The 15,482-nt window shown below is 40.5% G+C and overlaps 4 protein-coding genes across 4 annotated transcripts; all 4 read right to left on the reverse strand.

The window, feature by feature from the left end:
• Positions 1–1,563: 1,563 nt before the first annotated feature.
• On the reverse strand, positions 1,564–7,358 carry LOC134817318 (DNA-directed RNA polymerase II subunit RPB2-like). Its single transcript, XM_063826452.1, has 10 exons — positions 7,277–7,358; positions 6,820–6,948; positions 6,369–6,591; positions 4,587–6,040; positions 4,267–4,429; positions 3,837–4,022; positions 3,549–3,672; positions 3,262–3,387; positions 2,814–2,955; positions 1,564–2,639 (listed from the first exon to the last, which is right to left on the reverse strand). Exons 1-10 carry the CDS (start codon positions 7,301–7,303, stop codon positions 2,493–2,495), a joined length of 2,721 nt encoding a protein of 906 aa, XP_063682522.1. The 5' UTR covers positions 7,304–7,358; the 3' UTR covers positions 1,564–2,492.
• A 333-nt stretch (positions 7,359–7,691) lies between these two features.
• Positions 7,692–9,878, reverse strand: LOC134817321 (beclin-1-like). The gene is given in 6 exon segments (XM_063826456.1): positions 7,692–8,049; positions 8,052–8,211; positions 8,445–8,705; positions 8,904–9,158; positions 9,289–9,596; positions 9,749–9,878. Coding segments are annotated over 6 exon segments (1,278 nt in total). The 5' UTR covers positions 9,870–9,878; the 3' UTR covers positions 7,692–7,876.
• A 143-nt stretch (positions 9,879–10,021) lies between these two features.
• On the reverse strand, positions 10,022–13,888 carry LOC134817322 (mitochondrial ubiquitin ligase activator of nfkb 1-A-like). The gene has a single exon (XM_063826457.1). The coding sequence runs from the start codon at positions 13,880–13,882 to the stop codon at positions 12,884–12,886; it is 999 nt and encodes a 332-aa protein (XP_063682527.1). The 5' UTR covers positions 13,883–13,888; the 3' UTR covers positions 10,022–12,883.
• Positions 13,889–14,115: 227 nt separating this feature from the next.
• On the reverse strand, positions 14,116–14,960 carry LOC134817325 (small ribosomal subunit protein eS1-like). The gene has a single exon (XM_063826458.1). The coding sequence runs from the start codon at positions 14,924–14,926 to the stop codon at positions 14,147–14,149; it is 780 nt and encodes a 259-aa protein (XP_063682528.1). The 5' UTR covers positions 14,927–14,960; the 3' UTR covers positions 14,116–14,146.
• Positions 14,961–15,482: the final 522 nt, after the last annotated feature.

Raw genomic sequence — 15,482 nt, forward strand, 5'->3', positions numbered from 1 at the left:
TGGTAAACAGTGCAATAATCAGGGAGCTTGAATGATCTTTCTTCAAGGGTGGTGTTATTGTTGTCAGTTGTGATGATATAGCCAGCCCCGCATCCTGAGTCTGTGAGTGACCCGTCAGTGTAGCAGGTGATCGTTTCACTGGTAATGTTGTCGATGGTGTTTTGAAGTGAATTTCTATATTCAGTGGTATCGGCTCCAGGAGTTGTGACGGTGAAGTGCCGTCCCAGCATCATGGTTGGTGTTGTTAGGTCTCTCGTTGCTCTAGGTGGGATAATGAGGTCTGCCATGAATTGTTTGTTGATAGTGGTATGATTTTTGATAGTTCCCTTCCTGAAAGCGATAGTTTCAAGAGTGAGGCTGCCATAAGCTTGTAGCCTGGCCGCACCCTTTGCTGCTTCGCCTTGCAGGAACAGTATGATGTCAGAAGTGTCGGTGAGGTGATTCAATGCGATAAAAGGTGTGCTTGGCATGGCACCAGACATCATTCTGAGTGCCAATGCCTGAACACGTTTGAGTTTCTTCGCGTTATAGTCCGTTTGAGTGGCCCTGATCCATATACTACAGCAGTAGGATAGGATTGGACGGATGACAGCCGTGTACATCCATTTGCATGTTTTTGGGCTCATACCCCATGTGGGGCCGACAGCTCTTCGACATTGCATGAGGGATGCCGTGGCTTTTTTGGTGGTGTTGATGATATGTTCATTGAAGTTGAGTTTGCTGTCCAAGGTCACTCCTAGAAATTTAGCAGACTTGGAAAGACCTATAATGTTGTTGCCAACTGTTATAGGTCTTAGAGTCCACTTACTATTCCAGGTAAACATGACTATCTGAGTTTTAAGGGCGCTAATAGATAGCTCTTTGGTTCTGCACCAATTTTCTATCGTTTTAATAGTTTTGCATGTTCGGTCCCAGATGATGTCTAAATCATCCCCTTCCGCTAGAGACAACAGATCATCCGCAAAGGCTTGCAGGTAACCCGGGATGTCTTTTGCGGTAAAGGAAAGGAGATCGTCGACTACCAGGTTCCAGAGAAAAGGAGAGAGAATGCCTCCTTGGGGGCAACCTCGCCTGATCCGTACCCTTCTCGACTTATCCTTATGATTTAGTGTGATGAATCGATTGGTTACCATGTTGATGATCCACTGTGCTGTAGCCAAGTCCACTTTCGTAGCCTTGACTGCTTCAGAGATAGCCTTGAACGAGACATTATCGAAGGCGCCCTCTATATCTAGAAAGACACCTAGGACATATCCTTTCTTGGCTATTCTGCGCTCAATGGTGTGAGTAACTTTATGAAGTGCCGCTTCTGTGGAGCAGCCCTTCTTAAAGCCGAATTGTCGTTTGTTGATATCATTAGCTATGTTGAGGTCATGTTGCATATGCCATAAGATCACTTTCTCCTGCAACTTTAACATCACAGGCGAAAGAGTGATCGTTCGAAATGACTTAGCTTTGTTGTAGTCGGTTTTTCCAGGCTTAGGGAGAAAGATTCCAAGAGAGTCCCTCCACAAAGTTGGGATGTGTTGCGTTTCATGGTTTTTTGTCATAATGTTTTTTGTTATGTCTTTGATATGAGCCCAGGCTTTCTGGAATATGATAGGTTTTAGAGTGTCAGGTCCTGCAGCCTTCAAGGGATCGAAGGATAGGAGAGCCTTTTCGATTCTTTCAGGGCTGTAGATTTTGTCTAGTAAGTCTGTGGAGATGGGTAAGGGGCAGAGAGGCGGAACTGGCGGATCAGTAACACTCTCCTTGAAGTGGGTTTGTGTCATGACCTCCAGTGTCTCCTCTGCGTTTTTGGTGAGTTCGCCATTTGGTTTATAAACGGCTTCAAGTTTGTTATTGGTGTCAGTACAGGTTTTCAGAATCTTGTTCATCCTTCCAGATTCCTTAACCGATTCTGTGTCTGCGCAGAATTTCCGCCACGCATTGCGCTGGGAGTTGGACAGGATCTTGTTGTATTGCTTGTTGCTTTCTCTAAGAGCGAGCCACGAAGCATCAGTTTTGATTCGACGAGCTGTGATGAGTTTGCGTCTTATACCCCTCTGTGCTTCCTCAACTTCTCGAGTTAGCCAGGGTGGTTTTCTGACAGCGCTGGAGATGTAAGTAATGGGACATGCCTCCTCGAAGGCCGCTCGGAGAGCAGTATTAATGGTGTTAACTTTGTGATCAATGTCGTCTGGTGTGTTAACGCAGGTGTTGTGGAGATCATTGTTGTTGTAAAGAATCTCGTCAAATTTCGCCCAGTCAGTGTTCTTGACTAGGCGTATTTGTCTTGGTTCTTTTTTGGGACCATCGTGGAAGTGTGTAGCAAGATCTACTATCAAGGAACAGAAACTGACAATCTGTTGCTAGCGAATATCCTGCGTTTTCTATAGCAAACAATACTATGTGATAAACCAAAATAGTAAACCACAACTCTCAGTTGCATTGAAGTTAGAATATTATAAACCTAAATTTCACGTAAGATATCTAAATTTAAATAACAAAATTCAAATTAAGTAATCAAGCATATAGAAGTATAATAACCTGAGGGCAGAAGAGCAATCCTTCTTGACGAAACGTTTAGGAGCATCAGCCTCAGTCTCCTCCTCAGGTAGCAGACAAGTTTTACCGATTATAATATCATCTCCACTAACCTGAAGGGGGGAATCGGGTTAATACTTGCAGAATCCAGAACTACCAGAAAATTGGAGGGTGCGTGCAATTGGAGGGTGCGTGCAATTGGAGGGAACGGTCAAGGGAAACTGTAAAAACTCGAAGAAGCAAAGGAATTGACAAGGGAAATGTGAACTAAGAAGCAAGTATCATACCCTCATGCCAGGAGCGATGAGACCATCATCCTCTATTTTCTCATAGATAGCACGTCTCATTCCTTTACATGTGTTAGGGTCTGGTATCTCGAACTGTTCTTCTTGGTCTAACCCTTTCTTTGTCTCGCTGTCACGATATGATCTGCAGGGAGTTTGGTCAGGATACTAGTGTAATAACAACGTGTATATACCTTAAGATTGTGACTTTGATCTACTCAAATAATTAAAATCATAGCAAAGTATGTAGTAAGGACTACTATCAAGAAACAGAAACTGACAATCTGTTGCTAGCGAATTCCCTGCATTTAATCTAGCAAACAATACTATGTGATAAACCAAAATAGTAAACCACAACTCTCAGTTGCATGACATGTGTTACATGTGTTACATGTAACATGCGTTACATGTGTTACGTGTGTCACATGTGTTACACCTGTGTTTAACGAACCTGTAGAAGACGGATCTGAAGTAGCCTCTCTCGATGGCGCTTTGATTGAGGATAACAGAATCCTCCTGGTTGTACCCAGTGTAACACATGATACCAACTATCGTGTTAATACCAGCTGGTAACTCTCTGAAATAAGTAGGTTTAGACTATTTAATTAACTTTGACAATTGGTTAAGTTGAAGGATGAAAACAGTCGGGAATGTGATCAAGAATAATCAAAAAGAACAAATCCTAGCGTTTGTTTATAATTCTAGTTCCATATTAGTGTAGAATATAAACCAGCTAACCTGAAGTGAAGATATTCCATACTACGAGTAGTGGAGAGAGGTTTCTGAGGGTAGAATAGCACGTGAGCTAGGGTGTCCATACGAATGTGGAAGTTTGTGATGTACACTCCCATAGCTTGCTTACCTGAGGAATATAACGTTTTAGCATACGCGTTGGATAAATCTAGTGATTCATTTAAAAGGGCCGAGAAGTTGAACTCATTTATTAGAAAGAATCCCACAAAGCACTAAGATAAACTCAATGTAACACAAAGATAAACTCAATGTAACACAAAGATAAACACTGACCCATAGCACTTTGGTAAGTGTTCCTGGGACTAGCGTTGTGATCAGGAAAGGGTATAATACTCGCGCACACTCCTAGAACCATACTAGGGTGGATCTCTGAGTGGGTGAAGGTTTTGGAGTACACTTTCTTTTCTTCTAGGTCCTCTGGTAACATCGCTATCATGCAGTTCTCTTCCTCGTGCGTGTCTGGAATATTTCACAATTTAGAATATTTAATTTCTAGAGAGAGCGAATATTATGAGATAAGGAGATACCTAACAATGTTGCAAGGACTACTATCAAGGAACAGAAACTGACAATCTGTTGCTAGCGAATTCCCTACATTTACTATGGCAAACAATACTATGTGATAAACTAAAATAGTAAACCACAACTCTCAGTTGCATTACGTGTTCAAATAATTTGTTAAGGGTTTGTAAACTAAACTTACCGATATACTCCACGATTCCGTTCTGCACCAAGTCCTGCCACCCGAAGTTTGTGTTGTCTCGGTTTTTGAGCTTGTCAATATGATGTTTCTTCAGAATCAGTTTACCGTTGTCAACGATTAACAGTGGCCTTGAAATTCGACCAGCATCCGCCCAGATATTGATCTAGAGAAAATAGATTTTAGGATAATCTAGTCAGATGTATGTGGTTGAATAGAACTGAAATTTCAACATTTTGTAAATCGAAATAGAAGCTAGCAGAAGTAATAGAATTTTCCACCCTGATTGAATAACGTAACACTAGGTACAACCCACGACTAACCTCTTTATTACGGATGTCCCTGACTATGGAAACTTCACTAGCAACGATATCCATCTCTCTCCTCAGTTTCCTAAGAGTGAACATCAGTTGATCTGGTATCCTGTGAATACCCACCCAGCAGCCATTTACAAATATCTTGGTAGCATTTGCAATGGACGCCGCTGTGATCTCCTCTAGATTCTCCGTTGCCCACTCCTCCAAGAACTCCAAAATGAAGGTAGGATCAGACCCAACAGACACGTAAGCCATGAGAGCTAAGTTCTTGACGAGACCCACAGCACCTCCCTCGGGAGTCTCTGCAGGACATATCATGCCCCAGTGAGTGTTGTGAAGTTGCCGAGGTCGGGCTATCTTACCGTCTCGTCCTATGGGGGAGTTAACCCGCCGGAGATGAGAGAGGGAGGAGGCGTACGTGAGTCTGTTGAGCACTTGGGACACACCAGCTCGAGCTTGGTGAGCTTTCTTCTGGTCACCCCAGTTACCCGTGGCTAAGGAGTATCTCATGCCGTTTGTAATTGTGTCTGGTCTAACAGCGACTGTCAAGTTGAAATCCTTGCCTTGATCCACAAACTTCTGGCAGTACAATCTGATCTCTTTCTGAAGTTTCTTGAACAAAGTTCTGAAGAGGAAGTTAAGAAGGGGTCCAGCTAGATCGAGACGTTTGTTACCGTAATGATCTCTGTCATCCAGCTCACGACGACCTAACGCTCCGAGCAAGAGTCTGTGAACCATATAACCCAGGAAATAAGCTTTCTTCGTCTCGAAGAAATCACCGATACCCACGTGGGGCAACATTTCCTTTTTCAAGATGTCCTTGGCATATTTGATACGTTTGTTTTTGGGAACTCCCGCTCTCGCTCCTCTGACTCCGATGAAGTTCAGAGCAACTTCTTGCTCCTGAACAACAAAAGCTTCGTCAAGTGACGGTTTCAGCATTTCCATAAGCTCCTGATCGTCGAAATCATAAATGATATGCTCCAAAATGTCTCGATCTGACACAAAACCGAGGGCACGGAAGATGATCATGATAGGGATCTCCTGTTTGACATACGGGAGAGTAGCCACTATTCTCTGTCCAATACCAGTCTTACGACTGCTCTGTCCACCCCTGGCCAACATGGAAACCCACATGGTACTCACTGGCCGGGAAGAGTTCTCAATCATGGACCTAATCTCAGCAACATACGCATACTTAGAATCCTTCTTCTGGAAAATGAACACAGTGTTTGTTGTCATCTTCTCCTGAGCGATCAGTACTTTCTCTGATCCATTGATTACGAAATAACCGCCCGGATCTAGCGGACACTCGTTAACCTCGTTAAGATCACGATCTGATAGTTTGTTGAGGAGACAGCAGACTGATCGTAACATGACCGGGAGACGACCGATAAATGTTCGCTCGTGCATGTACTCCTCAGGTTCGCAGTCTTCTTTTTCTACTCGCTTTACTATGTCTGAGGAAAAAGGTATTGATTAGTGAACCGTGTTGAACAGAAAAGTTAAACAGTCATTTTTATCATATAATGGGTGAAATCAAGCGACGCATGAAGAGATTTGCATGCAAATCAACGCAATGAAATCAAAAAATGTAGCAAGGACTACTATCAAGGAACAGAAACTGACAATCTGTTGCTAGCGAATTCCCTACATTTTCTATAGCAAACAATACTATGTGATAAACTAAAATAGTAAACCACAACTCTCAGTTGCATTACGTGTTCAGATTGATTTAGCTATAAAAATATTCATGGATTAAAATTATGTTTTTTCAAACATACTAACCAGCGAACAGCATAGAAGAATAAGTAAGATTGCGAAGTCTAGCCTCGTTAGGCATTAGAGGAGACCCGGAGCCGTCCTTCTCGTAATGAGTGGGTTTCTGGAGGTAGATCTGCTCAAACTTGATAAAGTATCTAGTGGGAATGTCCTCTTCTGTTGAGGTGTACTGTTGCTCAGCTACTAGCTCTATTGGAGGAGACTTCTCTACTATGGACTGCACTTTTTTCTGAGGAAATGGGCGTCTTGATTAACCTATTGAAGATTGATAGATCTGTCAAAAAATGGAGGGGACACGTCGCAAGTAATTAAACGAAGATAATTATTTCATCATAAAAGCCGAAATAGTTGCATATTGACATTGTGTTGACAGATCAAAGGAAACAAATCAAAGGAAACAAATCGACCTACACTTATATAATTTATGATACTAACTTAAATAATAACTTAATCTCACCAGGATGAACTGATCGAAAGACTCGAGCTGCTGAATGACAAGACCCTTCTCAGCGAAGTAAGAGGATATGATGTGCCAGCAGGCCTCCTGCCACATCTCTGTAACCTCGTTACCGTCGTCATCTTGGTCCTGGATGGATGCTGTGAAACTTGAGATTATTGTACCAATTCATTTAATTTAAAGATCGTATCAAGCATAATATCTTTTCAACAATGTCCAATGTTTATAAAAGAACCGATGGACTATAACCGAAGGATCTTGACTATGATGTAGGCGAATGATAAAAATTTAAATATGTAGCAAGGACTACTATCAAGAAACAGAAACTGACAATCTGTTGCTAGCGAATTCCCTGCATTTTCTATAGCAAACAATACTATGTGATAAACCAAATTAGTAAACCACAACTCTCAGTTGCATTAAGCGTTCAATTAATTTTATGGATATTGATTTTTACCTGATAGTATTGCTCGTAATCGTCCATTATATCTTCAGTTGTGCGTTGGAAAATGGACAATAATTATTGTCTACATCTTGCTAGAGAGTAAACAGATTAATTAAATGTTATTTTAAATTGCGAGTCATACAATTTGAAGGAGATTAACTGTGGCCAATTTCACTGTCACTCACAAAGCACGCATAAAATTTCAAAAGTTTTATCGATAATACAAGGTCAGAATTGAGAAAGGTAACACCCCGTTAACAATTAAAGCGTTAACAATCGTAACAGCACATTTTGTATTCAATAAAATCAATATTCAACATTTTAATTACAAATATTTGTAATCGCTATCAAAACAAAATCAAGTAAATTTCAAGAAAATCAAATTATTCAACTATTTACAACGAAACAAAATACAAAAAAGATAGCATCGCATGCAATGCATACTGAACAGCACTGAGAATATTGACATATCTGTCTCTATTCTAAAAGTATAATATATTTCAATCGTCCATAATATAGCAGAAAACATTCCAGGTACTGGGCCGTGACCTCATCATACTACCCAAATAAACCATAGTTATTATTAACTGTTCTGGTTAGTTTCACTCATTACTACTTCGCAGGTTTGCTGTGAGCAACTACAGTCAGTGCCCACTTTAGGTTTATCAGCATAAACTTCAACGCTTTGGTCCACTGTTCTTCACTGTTGAAATGTAACTTGATGCTGTAGAACCCTTTCTGGTCGCCTATTTTAGATTTGTCGATCTTGTAGGGAAGTTGAAGGAACCTTTTTTCTCAATAGAATCTAGAAATTGCTTGAGACAGTCTAAGAAGGCCACCATGCCTTGGTCGAACTTGGCATCCCAGAATAATCTTAGACCACCGTTGGTGAAGAGAGGCAACTTAGTTTCACCTTCCAGGTAACTCTGACTGCCAAACGGAACAATCTGTAAAACAAAACATTGATAAATTGAACAAAATAGCTTAGCTATAACACGTCTTGATATAAAATATTGCCTAAAAAACATCGTGCAACTGGATACCGAAGAAATATAATTCGTCACAGGACATTATGAAACGACTTGTATCACGCACGTAGAAATGCTTGACGACATGTGAGTTTTAAGTTTTATTGCGGTAAATCAATTGTGTAGACAAAATCATCATTTCGTTAGCAAACCTTATATCTTTGGAAGACGAAGCTGTTAGCATTAGCAAGTGAGTAAAGAAGCAGAGCAGTCTGACCCCACGCCGCGTTCACCTCATCCCACTCCACATTAAAAGTTGGCAATCTGCCCAATCTGAACCCGTTGATCGTCCCAAAGTGCCCCTCGTGCCAGATGTGGAACACTGTGTTAAACACGTTTGTTTTCTTCAGTTTCTCCAGCTCGTTGTGGGAGTACTTCAGTTCGTCATCCAAACACTTTTGCTGTAAGTTCACCTGGTGGAGACGATTTTGGTGATTATTTTTGAATGAAATGTTAAGTCATGTCAATCACATCCTTTCTTATTCTATATACCCTGTATTTTAAAACATTCTAATAAAGTTATATAAAACCTGTCCCCACCTCAGATAGTCGGTGCTATATACCCTGTATTTTAAAACACTCTAATAAAGTTATATAAAACTAGTCCCCACCTCAGATAGCCGTTGCTCATACTGGTTAATCTCCCTGTGGAGCTGCTCCTCCTCCTTCTCCAGCTCCTTCTCACTGAGCTGCAGTGCTGCCAGTTCTGCAGCTACACTCCCCCTCTCCTCTGATACATCCTCCAGCTCCTTCAACAGTGCTTCTTCTTCAGCACGCAGGTTCTCGATATCGTCATCCAGTTGGGACGTGATAGCGGAGTCTTGTTGCTGGAGTTGGGCTAGAACTTTGCGGTAGTCAGCACAGTCCTGAGTAGCGCATCATTATTGTGGTTGGTTCGTGTATTTTGGTATTAAATGTATGTAATTTTACTGGAATGATATTCTAACTCTCACGATATGAAAGCTAAGAGAAAAACATTTGAGGTAATTTCCGTACCTGTCTCAAAGTTCGGAGCTGTGAATCTAGCTGGAGGAAGAGGACGTTGGTACATTCTTCACACAGCGGGTGGTCTATCTCAGAGTTCTCGGACAGAATATCAAACAGCTGCATTGCTACTCGTAGCTTGTAGCTGAACGCTTCCGTCTTCGCTGCTTCTGGCTTGGCAAGGACACAGAAATCATCTTTACTTGTGTTGTCTATGATAATCTTTCTGTCAGCACCATCGTTGGAGTGAACGTCAATTGGTGGGTTGGCGAGGTAGTCTGGGGTGGGTTGGGTGGAACTCCTTCCATCAGTTAGATGGGCTGAGGGAACAAGGAGTCAGGACTACCGCAACAATAATGGGAAACGAAATACTATTGGAATACATTGTTTTGTCGATTTGACTGGCTGGATCAAAAGTAGTTTTACTGGTTGTGCGCATCAATTCAAAGATAGTGAAAATATGAAAACACACCGAAGTTTTTGAGGGATACATTCTGGAGGGATGTGGCAAGTTTGAGGGGTCTAGCGCAACGTTGGCAACAGAAGCTTACTGGAGTGGAAGTGGGACTTCCAACGCTGCTTCCGGAACTCATTACATACTTTAGCCTAGATGAGGTTAGCAGTTGAGTTGACGAAAGAATGAAATTTCAAATAATTAAAAAACAATTTCTGAAAGATGAGCTTATCAATAACATCGTAATGCTATTCGAACAAAAATAGTTCGTGGACAATTAACACGAAATAATCTGCAACTTGTATTAATTAATTAATTATCAGCATATAACTACAAAGAGAATTTTTACAAAAAAAATAACAAACAAATATAATTTAATTCTTACTGTAATCAAATACAAAGACATCCTGATCCGGACGATATTCAATCTTAACGTAATGTTTGACAATAACAAGCAAAACAGTAGCTACAAAAAGTGACGAGGGAACTTTATCTCTCTTTAAAATTTCTGTTACTCTTCTAGTTTGATAGAGACAATATCCCAAAAACAGTTCCAGAGGATTCGAAAATCGCTCGGCACTCATGTTATTTCTTGATCTAAACCTTCCTCGGATGATAGTCCCGTTGTGATTATCGAACTTCTTAACAGAGCAGTAAACTAAGAGGAATCCTGTACAGCTAAATACTAAGAAGAGTTTGTTGCGCTTTATAGTGCTCAGAATCTCCGAAAAGTGCAAGTCTTCTAGTATCTCTTTTATGTCCAAGTCTTTCAAAAGGAGTTGCTTAAGTTTAGCAAACCTTTCCCAGAACCAACTAAGATGAGTGTTACCTTGAATACTCTCCCAAATCCTACCAATATAGGTTTTATCTGGAAATATATCCAGTTTATCTACCTCTTGTTTCGACTTCAAGGGAATCCTCTCCTTTACATGTTCAATAATCTCATCTTTTAGGGAGAGATAATCCTGAACTTTCTCAGCGAATACTTTAGCGTAGACAATGCTAATATCAGCTGATACAGGTCGATTGTACTGGTAGTAGTATCCTAGTGCACCTCCTGCACATGCTAGGCAGAGAGTACTCCAGTTGCTTGTAAGATAGTCCATTTAGATCCTACATCTCTGTTCCAGTGAGAGCATTAACACCTAACACAGTATCTATTCTAATATTATCAAAATTCAGAGCAATGCAAAACTGCCAATTCAATTGTTTTACCGTTAAGTGGGGATCTAATTCACTAAAAAGTAACAACATGCAATATTCAGTGGTTAAACACGCAAAGACAATGCACAAATATCTCAAATCTGGAATATTAACGGTATGTAATGTACAATTTATGTAAAATATAAGTACACCGTAAACTTTAAAATTATTGTTGACATAAATGCATGCAAAATTATTAATTAGTAACTATGAACAATTTGTAATATTACGAAAACCTCTAGTCTAATGTAATAAATGTTTGACACATTCTCATAAATTTAGTGTAAAAATAATCTCGAGCTTTTAATTTATGAGAATCTATCAGAGTAAATGATAGTGAGACAAGCCACGAAATTGGTTCCAGGGTTGGTTCGGTTATCCTTGGTCTGGATTCTGTCATGGACCTTTAGCTTGGATAGGGGACGTCTTATAAATGTACCTAATCTGGTACAAGAGGATTTTCTTGGCCATGCAAATGTCTTCTGGTTCAGAAGTATAACTCTGAAGTACTTTTCCATGTTTTACGAAGTCAACGTTGCTTGCGAGGTATAAGTTCTGAAGGGACGTAGCAGATAAAAAGTCAGCAGGTTTAGAGTTCTCTGTTGATAGAAACGAGTCGGGCTGGTGTACTTTGTGTTCAGCAACTCCAGATTTTAACAAGATGCCGTCATCTTTTACATCAGCTGGGACTCTAAAAACATTTGATTCAAATGTTTTTAGATGTGGATTAGGACCGGGCTCAACATCTCCTTTCACATTTAGATCATCTCCTTGATTACCACGATGGTCTTCAGATATGTCTCTTATTAATGCCTCTACCAAAGTATTCAGGATGATATCGGGATAAGAAGAAGTTAAAATAGCATCGAGCTTTGCAATTACATGGACTACAATCTTTCTGCGGATCCGCTGTAATCTAATACACTCCAAGAGGGACAGGACTGTCTGGTAGAATAAGATGCTTCCTATAATGGCACTTGTGCATAGCAACTGAGAGGGAAGTCCCTGTTTAACTAACTTTAAGAGATTACAGCACTGACCTAACAAAAGAACAGTGGCCAATCCATTGGAAACCATGATCTGACGCGAAGAGCTAATCCGAGCAGAAACCACAGATTCTGCAGCATCAAATCTAGCTTCCTCTGTCAATTCATTGTTCTTCCATCTTAACCACAACTTTTGGAGTTCTTCGATGATTTTAAGCCTATAAGTTTTAAAAGCAACGTAGTTACAGTAAAGCGCTGCAGAACTTGTGAATACCAACAAAGGCCAACGAAAATGGGTCATTGTCATACTATGACGTCATAGGTGAGGTTAACATTGCATGCTGTGGACCGACTGCTAATCTAATATCGATGGAAGATCTAGAAACAGAGTTTAATGAGATTATTCAAATATGAAGACATGTATATCGTATACGTATGCATGAACACATAGAGTTCTAATCTTTTATATGCATGAAAGTGAACAACTTTTATTTCAATCCTATTTAATCCTATTCTGTACTTTTTTGTCCAGTTCAAGAGATGGTTATTGAGTGGTAAGAGATTGAACGTGAAAGGTGCGAGATGTGCATTGTAACATTTTCCAGTTTACCAATTTCATGGCCACCCAAGTCCGTACGAATGATAATGCCAGAATTAACGATGTTTATTCATAAATCAATTGAAATAAAATATACACATAGCAATATACATACAAATCAACACAGCTATCAAAATTCGGAAAAAAAACAATAACTCATGGTACAAAAGTAACCTAAAATCATGGATTGTTTTCAATATTTCAAAGATTTGAAAAGAAGATATCAACCATGCATTTAATTCAAAGCATTCCCGTCCATGTTAAATAACTACAATGAAACACATTCGGCAACTAACGGACAATTTCCAGAACTATGTGATAAAATAAAAACTCACAAATTATTTAAGTATTTAAAGTTCTGACAACTCAAGCATTATAAGTTCTAACAATCTGCTCAATTTCATGTCTGCACACAGGACACGTGTCCACCTGTTCGGAGCACAATAAGCACACACAGACATGACCACACGGTATCAGCACGGTCCCTCTGGGGTTATCTAGACACACCACACAAGACTCCGTGCTGTCTCCGTTAGCGTCCCTCATGGACTCCATCTCGCGGATCAGAGCTTCTCGCTTCTTACGAGCAAGGTATTTCTGGTATTTACTGTACGCCATGTATGAGATGGCTGTGAAGCTGATTGCCCCGAATATGACCATAAAAATCTTGGGGTTTAGCGTGCCTCCCTTCAAGTCTTGTAAAACTTCGGTTAAAGATTGTCTGCTTATTAAATAAGGCAGACCGTTCTCTGGGGGTGCTATTGAAAGTTCGCCTTCAGAACGTTTAACAGTTCCGATAGCAGTTAGGATGGTTTCAACAGGGAGGAGTTTCTCTAAATACTGGTGTCCCTTCACCTGGGACCCCACTACATAGTTCACGAGATGTCGTACTGCACTGGCTTCATCCTTAGGTTCAAACTTATCGTACACGATCTGAGTTGGGGATTGGTAACTCAGATTAGGACTGAAAACTGAGATAAAGTTCACCCCGTCAGTCAGAGAGAATGGAACCTGATTTGTTGCTAGACTGATTAGGGATTCTGAGTCAAGCCATCTCTGAAGTGCTGATGACCATTCAGATCTGTGCTCTACCACTTGTTGCTCGCTGATAACACCTTCTAAATTGTCTAAATATTTGCTCTTGATAGCACCACCGATAGCAGCTACCTTACCAGTCACTGAGATCAACTCTATCTCATTAACTTCGTTCTCATCAAGATAATCTATAAGCCGTGAGACAGTGGAGAATGCGGTTGCTTGGGAGACAGCATTAAGGTGACTGTTACGTTGGTGTAGCAGATAAGCGCATCCGGCACAAAGACCAGCTGAGCTGGCAGCTATTAATATATCCCACCTTACATCCATAAACTACCTGAACAGTTTTAGGTTAATTTATATTGATAATTAGTGAGCATGTCAAGACAGGGTAAAGATTGATTGAACAACGGAAATCGTAAGATATTATCAAATCTAAGTACATATCAAGTACTCATTTATTGAATAAGGTGGGAATTCAATTCATCGTTCACATTTTTCAAGGATTACAATTTTCGTTTTTATTTTTTTCAGTTTCCAGACGAGGTTGAGTAAAACAAGACTTAGATAGATAAAAATTATTTAAACAATAACTTAAACAGACTCTTGAATGATAGGCTCGACAAATTCACCGGGAGCTGAAACAATCTCTCCACTTTCGTCAGTTGTACCGCCCATTTCTCCGTGAAGGTCCATAAGTTTACTGGCGTCGAATTTGGGCTTTTTCAAGACCTTTACTTTTCTGATGTGAACGTCGTGGAGGGGGTAGATGTCCATACATTCCTTCTCGATATCTTTGCCGATACTGTCTGGTATAAGTTTATTGACGAAGGATTTCAGGTCTTCAGTGGAGGCTTCCTTGGCCATGATATCGACCATCTTCTTCCTGATAGCTCGCACTTGGGAGCTCTTGGCGTAGGCAGCTTTCTTGATCTGCTTGCTTACTCGCTTGGTGAATCCCATGCAGAAAACACGGAGAAGGTATCCATCGGTGGTCTTGACATCGACGTGAGCTTCGATGAGTGTCTGCCACTTTCGGACGAGAGAGCAGAGCTTGTCTCTGGTGAGGTCCATACCGTGGAAGTTGGTGTAGCAGTATTTGCCTTGGACATCCTCGCAGACAAGCTTGAACTTCCTGAAAGCGTTCTCGTCGTCGTTCAAATCAGCGAGAGCACACTCGTACACTCGTCCCTTCAGGGCATCAGCAGCGATCTTCATACCGGTGGTTCGGGTCACCAGGGTCTTGCCGATATCTCTCACAGTGAACATGCTTGGTGCTTTGACATCGTACCATTCTTTCTTTGTGAATGGATCGATGAGCTTCTTCTTGTTTCCCTTCCTTTTGGACAGGCGCTTGTTCTTGCCGATAGCCATGCTATTCTAGGCCTGAGATATATTCGGTTAGTTAAGTAGTTGCACTTTAATATCAGTCATGTTTACACAAGGATTGGGTTGCAATTATAACATTAAACATCAAATGATCTAGTATTACAATTGTAAGCAGTAATTTGAAGAAACAGAAAACACACCAATCATTACATCTTTACGATACAGAATATAGACAAATAGTCGTTGAAAATAAACATTAAAAAATTAATTGGCTGACAGGATTGAAATATTACCGACTTTGCACTTAATTCAATATAAAAGAATCTGCAAGCCAAATTTACATTCCCCATACTATTCTGAAAACATAACAAAAATACAAATTGTTTTAAATCGAAACATGGTATTTATGACTCATTCAACATTTTTTCGTTTCTTCTCCGCTTGCTGCTGTTCTTGCTGAACGACATGGAAAGGTTTCTCATCGTCACTATCCTCGGGACACATCTCGGGTGGTGCCAGTCCTGAAGCTGCATGGAAATAGGAGAATGTTCCGCTGTCGTGGAATGCGAACATGACTGAGGTGTAGAAGTCAATAGTTCGA

Source organism: Bolinopsis microptera, chromosome 6 (genome assembly GCF_026151205.1).
Source record: "Bolinopsis microptera isolate Bmic1 chromosome 6, MBARI_Bmic_1.0, whole genome shotgun sequence".
In the NCBI taxonomy this organism is placed as follows: Eukaryota; Metazoa; Ctenophora; class Tentaculata; order Lobata; family Bolinopsidae; genus Bolinopsis; species Bolinopsis microptera.